At 58.4% G+C, this 7,255-nt stretch overlaps 1 protein-coding gene across 3 annotated transcripts in view; it reads left to right on the forward strand.

The window, feature by feature from the left end:
* The first annotated feature begins 2,068 nt into the window (after positions 1–2,068).
* MFSD12 (major facilitator superfamily domain containing 12) overlaps positions 2,069–7,255 on the forward strand; it is an 18,164-nt gene continuing 12,977 nt past the window's right edge. For all 3 annotated transcript variants that reach the window (XM_032177753.2, XM_058428480.1, XM_058428481.1), the window contains exon 1: positions 2,069–2,564. In XM_032177753.2, coding sequence (XP_032033644.1) covers positions 2,267–2,564 — 298 coding nt within the window. In that variant the 5' untranslated portion in view covers positions 2,069–2,266. The remainder of the gene's footprint in view (positions 2,565–7,255) is intronic.

The following is a 7,255-nucleotide window of genomic DNA, read 5'->3' on the forward strand; positions in this document are numbered from 1 at the left end:
GGAAGGAGAATCTCTTGAACCCGGGAGGCGAAGTTTGCAGTGAGCCAAGATCGCGCCACTGCACTCCAGCCTGGGAGATAGAGTGAGACTCTGTCTCAAAAATAAATAAATAAATAAATAAAGACTTGTCCCAAATAGAGCAGCAGAGAATCAGTGGAACCAAGTCTGGATCCAACGATTCTTCCAGACTGCAAGGACCTTTTGTTTTGTTTTGTTTTGTTTTGTTTTAGAGCTGGGGTCTTGCTGTTGTCCTGGTTGGAGTGCAGTGGTGCAATCATACCTCACTGCAGACTGCACGGTCTACAAATACTGCTGTAGGCCGGGTGCGGTGGCTCATGACTGTTATCCCAACACTTTGGGAGGCCAAGGTGGGTGGGTCTCTTGAGGTCAGAAGTTTGAGACCAGCCTGGCCAATATGGGGAAACTCCATCTCTACTAAAAATACAAAAATTAACTGGGCGTGGTGGCAGGTGCCTGTAGTCCCAGCTACTCGGGAGGCTGAGGCAGGAGAATTGCTTGAACTCGGGAGGTGGAGGCTGCAGTGAGCTGAGATCACAACACAGCACTCCAGCCTGGGTGACAGAGGGAGACTCCATCTCAAAAAGAAAGAGAGAGAGAGAGAGAGAGACAGAAAGAAAGAAACTGCTGGAGACCCGCCCAATGCAGAGGCTCATGTTTGTAATCCCAGAGCTTCTGGAGGCCAGGGTGGGAGGCTTGCTTGAGACCAGGAGTTGGAGGCCAACCCTAAGCATCATAGTGAGACCCCATCTCTCCAAAATTAAAAATACAAAAATTAGCCATGTGGTGATGCGTGCCTGTAGTCCCAGCTACCCAGGAGGCTGAGACAGGAGGATTACTGGAGCCCTGAAGATTGAGGCTGCAGTGAGCCATGATTGCACCAATGCACTGCAGCCTGGGCCACAGAGCAAGACCGTTTCTTTCTTCCTTTTTTTTTTTTTTTTGTTTTGAGGCGGTGTTTCACTCTTGCTATCCAGGCTGGAGTGCAATGGCGCGGTCTTGGCTCACTGCAACCTCCGCCTCCTGGGTCAAGCGATTCTCCCGCCTCAGCCTCCAAAGTAGCTGGGATTACAGGCACCTGTCACCACGCCCGGCTAATTTTTGTATTTTTAATAGAGACGGGTTTCACCATGTTGGCCAGGCTGGTCTCAAACTCCTGACCTCAGGTGATCTGCCCGCCTCGGCCTCCCAAAGTGCTGGGATTACAGGCGTGAGTCACCGCGCCCGTCTCAAGACCCTGTTTCTAAAATAAATAAAAAGAAGAAAGAAAATGCTGCTGGAAGGAGTAGGGCCTGAGTTAGTGGGAACAGCACGCACCACCTGGAGGAACTTGAAACCCTCAGTCCGGTGACCCGTTTGTGGGAGGACGTTGGTTGGAGGGGGACGGTCGCGCGCACAGGCCTGGGAGTCACAGACGCCTGACTCACTGCGCGCCTGGGGCAACTCTGTTCCTTGCCTGTAAAATGGGAGTGAAATTTGCTCCACCACGTGGGGCTCGTGGCAGGCAACGCTCGTTAAAGGCCAGCTGGTACTATTATGTTGATTACCCCCATTATTACCGTTAGTAACCAATTAATTAGTGTTGTTGCGTTCTCTCCGCGCCGGATCGCGTCTCTCTAGACCAGAGAGTCAGCGGACCCCGGAAGTCAGGGGACCCAGAGGCCAGCTCGGGCTCAGACCTCCCCCGAACCCCAAATCCAGAGCCCATTCCACCCGCTCCACCCCGGCCCGCAGTGGGCTGTCCAGCTCCGGGTGGACTGGGGTGGCGCGGGCCTGGAGGCCGGGTCTGGGTGGGAGCCGGCGGTGCCCCCTGGTCCATTTCCTTCCCCAGTCTGTGGGGGTGCCGGCCACTCACGCTGCGGGGTAGGGGGGTCGCCCTCATACCCGGCGGGCGCTAGGACCGCGCGGGCGCCCGGCGTAGAGGCGGAACGAGCCCCCGCGGCCACGCCCCCCTCCTTGGCGATTGGCTGTGGTTCCCCGGGGCGCGGCTCCGATTGGCTCAGGCGCCGGAACCTCTCCGCCCCGCCCCGCCCGGCGCAGTCCCCCGGCTCTGGGGCCCGGCGGCCGCAGAGTCGAGCGTGGGGCTGACGCGGCGGACGCGGGTGAGGGCGCAGCCGTAGGAGAGCGGAGTGCGGGGTGCCCGGCGCGTGGTGGGGTCCCCGGCGCCTCCCCCCACGGCACCCCAGAAGGCCTGGCCGGGGTACCCTCCGCGGAGCCCGGGGGTGGGGGGCGCGTGCCCGGCGCCGCGATGGGCCCGGGACCCCCAGCGGCCGGAGCGGCGCCGTCCCCGCGGCCGCTGTCCCTGGTGGCGCGGCTGAGCTACGCCGTGGGCCATTTCCTCAACGACCTGTGCGCGTCCATGTGGTTCACCTACCTGCTGCTCTACCTGCACTCGGTGCGCGCCTACAGCTCCCGCGGCGCGGGGCTGCTGCTGCTGCTGGGCCAGGTGGCCGACGGGCTGTGCACACCCCTCGTGGGCTACGAGGCCGACCGCGCCGCCAGCTGCTGCGCCCGCTACGGCCCGCGCAAGGCCTGGCACTTGGTCGGTAAGCGTCCTGGCCCCGCCACCTGTCGGGCGGCCCCTCCGAGACTCCGCGACCCGGGAGCCTCCTCCCTCTGACCCGTCACCCGCCATCTGCGTGCCCCGGGATCGGAGTCTCCCCTCGGTCTGTCTGTCCCGTGCCCCGGTCTGTCTGTCCCGTGCCCCGAGTCTCCCTGCACTGTCTGTCCTCGGCCTTAACCTCCCCTATGTGTCTGTCTGCCCTATGAGCTGAGTCTTCACCCCTCTGCCTGTCCCCTGGCCTGAACCTCCCCTACCTGTCTGTCTGTCTGTGCCCATGGCCTGAGCCTCCTCCATCAGTCCCACCACCCAGCCCCCTCGCTCTGCCTGCCTGGGACCTAAGTCTCCCCTGTTTGTCTGCCCCATGAGCTGAGTCTTCACCCCTCTGTCTGTTCCGTGGCCTGAGCCTCTCCCGTCTGTCTGACTACCCAGTGGCCCCTCTGTGGTGTCACTCCTGAGCCTCCCCTGCCTATCCCACCATCCAGCCTCCCCCGTCTATCTTTCTGCCCCATGGCCTGAGCCTCCCCCGTCTGACTGTGCAGTGCCTCCCCCATGTGTCTGACTGTGCAGTGCCTCCCTCATCTGTCCAACTGTGCAGGGCCTCTCTATCTGCCTGAGCCATGAGCCTCCCCAACCTGTCTGCTTGACTGCCCCGTATCCCCTGTCTGCCCCTTGGCCCAGCCTCCGCTGTCTGTCTGCCTCAGAGCTGCTGTCTGACCCGCAGGGCCGTCACCATCTGACTACATGACTTTCTAGTGTTAATGCCTTTGTCCGTTTGACCTCCCGGGCCACCCTGAACCCTCTGGAGGGTTGGTGGTGACTGCTGAGCGCCTCCTCTGTCAGTCTGTCTAGGCTGAGCTCGTCTATTAGGGTGACCAACTGGGACAGCTATGGCTGAGGGACAGTCAGGCACCCTAGAGCCTCCTCTCTCTGTCTGTTCTGCCAGGGCAACCTGGTGCGTGGGCGGTTTGAGGGTGCTGCCCCAGGAGTTGAGAGTTGGGAGCCGCCTGGGTGGGACTGGAGGGTCAGGGGTCTCTGCCCTGTTCTTGCATTGCCTCTGTCTGGCCAGGGTCGGGGACCCCCTAGGTCTGGGGGAAGTGCGCTGATTACAGAGGACTGTTGGGAGGGCAGGAGGCTGGCATCATGGGCTGGGTCACCCTGCCCCAGTGCCCATCAATAAGACTGCAGGGCTGCCTCCCAGTGGCCCTTCTCTCCCCGCCCGGACCCTGGGCCTGAAGATAGCCGGCCTCCTTCGCTGCTCTTCTTGCCCTCACAGAAGAAGTGCCGGTTGCGTCCTGGCATTTGGGACATGTGGTGTTTCAGCAGGCAGGGCCAGGAATCCTGCTCAGTTCTTGGAATTCCAGGCCACAGGAGGGGCAGGCGGGTGCCTCCTCACCCTTGGGAACAATGACTGGGGTGGGTGGTTGGACCCAGGCTCTGGGTGATGACATTTTTCGCAAGAGGCAGTGCATCTTCAGTGGTCTGAGGGTGGCAGGCTCCGCAGCAGGCCCAGCTTGGGGACTGGAGTTTCATGTTTCCTATGTCCGTGCTATTCCCGGGTTACCTGAGGCGGCGGCAGACAGGGAGGGGACCAGCTGTCCCTTCCTTTTTGGTTACGTTGGGATTGGTTGCTGAGCGAAGCCCAGGGCTCCAAATGCCTCTTTGATCATAATAGTTAGATAAGCTCTTTGACAGACACACGAGATAATTTCTGGGCAGGCTGGGTGCGGTGGCTCACCCCTGTCATCCCAGCACTTTGGGAGGCCTCCTCACCTGAGGTCAGGAGTTTGAGACCAGCCTGGCCAACATGGCAAAACCCTGTCTCTACTAAAGTACAAAAATTAGCTGGGCATGGTGGCGCACGCCTGTAATCCCAGCTACTTAGGAGGCTGAGGCGGGAGAATCGTTTGAACCTGGGAGGCAGAGGCTATAGTCAGCCGAGATCGTGCCACTGCACTCCAGACACAGCGAGAGTCTGTCTCAAAAAAAAAAAAAAAAAAAAAACCAAAACAAGAAAACACACAGAAAAAGCAACTGAAGGCTTTATGTTTTCCCAAAGCAGGCCTCGGGGAACAGGTGGTCCAACTGGACACCAAGGCGTCCACCGTCACCCCTCTTCCCCGCCTCGGGGAGGGCACCTGCCCTGGGAGCTGAGAGTCGGGGGCCACCTGGGTGGGCCTGGAGGGTAAAGAGGGTCTGTTGGGAGCAGAAACCCAGGCAGCCGCTCTTGATGCCTGAGCAGGTGACTTGAGTGAAGGTCATCCTGGCAATGGCACCCACTTCTGTAGTTCACCCCCAAGTCTGGGGCTGGTGGCTAAGGACTCACTTTGCCCTTGAACAAGTCCTGGGGGGCTCCCTCCCAATCCTGAGAGGACCCTCAGAGTCAGACGCAAACACTCCTGTGGGTGGGCAGATGGCACAAATGGGCTTCAGAAGGAAGGACATTAGCTTTGAGGTTTTGAAGGATGGGTAGGAGTGTGTGGAGGGGCGCATTCCAAGTAGCAGAAACAGCTGTGGAAACGGTAGGAACAGTCCTCACTTTGAAGCCGCGGAAGCAGGAAGTAGTTCAGAGTAGACGGAGCTTTTGCTGGTGCCCACGTGAACTCTATCCTCTCAGCTCCCTGTGGGGCAGGAACTTTCTTTCTTGTTGTTGTCGTTGAAACAGAGTCTCAGTCTGGAGTGTCGTAGCGGGATCTCAGCTCACTGCAACCTTCGCCTCCCGAGTTCAAAGGATTTTCGTGCCTCAGCCTCCTGAGTAGCTGGGACTACAAGCGTGTGCCACCAAAGCCGGCTAATTTTTAAATTTTTAGTAGAGACAAGGTTTCACCATATTGTCCAGGCTGGGCTTGAACTCCTGACCTCAAGTGATCTGCCTGTCTCAGCCTCCCACAGTGCTGGGATTACAGGTGTGAGCAACCGCGCCTGGCCGTGGGCAGGAACTTTCACTACCCTACTTTCTCTTCTTTTTTTTTTTTTTTTTTTTTTTTTTTGACGGAGTCTTGCTTTGTCGTCACCTGGGCTGGAAGGCAGTGGCGTGATCTCAGCTCACTGCAACCTCAACCTCCTGGGTTTAAGCGATTCTCCTGCCTCAGCCTCCCGAGTAGCTGGGACTACAAGCGTGTGCCACCACACCCGGCTAATTTTTGTATTTTTAGTAGAGACAGGGTTTCACCACGTTGATCAGGCTGGTCTCGAACTCCTGACCTCAGGTGGTCCATCCGCCGCAGCCTCCCAAAGTGCTGGGATTACAGGCGTGAGCCACCGCACCCGGCCTATTCTTTTCTTTTCTCAGGTGATCCATCCGCCACTCCAAAGCGGGGTTACAGGCTGACCACCACCCAGTTTTTTTTCTTTTTTTCTTTTCTATTTTTTTTTTTGTTTTTTGTTTTTTTTTTTGAGACATGGAGTCTCACTGCAAGCTCCACCTCCCGGGTTCAAGCGATTCTCCTGCCTCAGCCTCCCGAGTAGCTGGGACTACAGGCGCCCGCCACCAAACCCTGCTAATTTTTTTTGCATTTTTAGTAGAGATGGGGTTTCACCATGTTAGCCAGGATGGTCTCGAACTCCTGACCTCATGATCCGCTCGCCTTGGCCTCCCAAAGTGCTGGGATTACAGGCGTGAGCCACCGTGCCCAGCCTTTCTTTTTTTTTTTTTTTTCTTGACAGGGTCTTGCTCTGTTGCCCAGATTGGAGCGCAGTGGCACGATCATGACTCACTGCAGCCTTGACCTCCTGGGTTCAAGCAGTCCTCCCACCTCAGCCTCCCAAAGTGCTGGGATTACATGATCCACCACTCCTGGCCACTATCCCTGTTTTCTGAAAACTGAGGCCTAGAGAGGCACAGTCACTTGCCCGAGGTCCCCTGGCCAGGCAGCCTGGCCCCAGCAATGGTTAACCCAGACTGGCCAGTGGCAACAGGGAGTCCGGCCAGGAAGGGACCTTCTCACTGGAGTCCACAGTTCATGCTCTGCCCCCGGATGACCTCCCCCAGGACCCCAGGAATCTGCGCAAACCCTCCCAGGCCCTAGTTCCGGGGAAACCAGGAGAGGCTGGTTTCGGTTTCACTTCCCAATTCCAGTTCTCTGGGGGCAGGCCCAGGGTCTGGGGATGAGGTCACCTCCGGAGCCTGGAGGGAGGAAGGAGGTCCAGCCGCCAGGCTTGGTACAGGGACCCTTCCAGGTGCCCCAGGCTGGCAGGAGGGGAGCGCAGGGCTGCAGGAGGGGAGCGCAGGGCTGCAGGGAAGGAGCCTGGCTCCGGCTCACTCTAGGGGCCTCGATTTTCCCATCTGGAAAATGAGGATAATGACACCCACGCCTCCAGGCTGTGTCAGCGCCACTGTTGTTTTTCACTGCTCAGAAGATACTGAAGTAACAGCCGGTTCGGTGCTTCACACCTGTAATCCCAGCACTTTGGGAGGCCGAGGCAGGCAGATCACTTGAGGCCAGGACTTTGAGTTCAGCCTGGCCAACGTGGTGAAACCCTGTCCCTACCAAAAATATGAACATTAGCTGGGTGTGGTGAGATGTGGTGGTGTGCGCCTGTAATCCCAGCTACACGGGAGGCTGAGGTGGGAGAATGGCTTGAACCCGGGAGGCAGAGGCTGCAATGAGCTGAGATCGCACCACTGCACTCCAGCCTGGGCAACAGAGCGAGACTCTGTCTCAAAAAAAAAAAAAA

Source organism: Hylobates moloch, unplaced genomic scaffold (genome assembly GCF_009828535.3).
Source record: "Hylobates moloch isolate HMO894 unplaced genomic scaffold, HMol_V3 SCAFFOLD_15, whole genome shotgun sequence".
Taxonomy (NCBI): Eukaryota; Metazoa; Chordata; class Mammalia; order Primates; family Hylobatidae; genus Hylobates; species Hylobates moloch.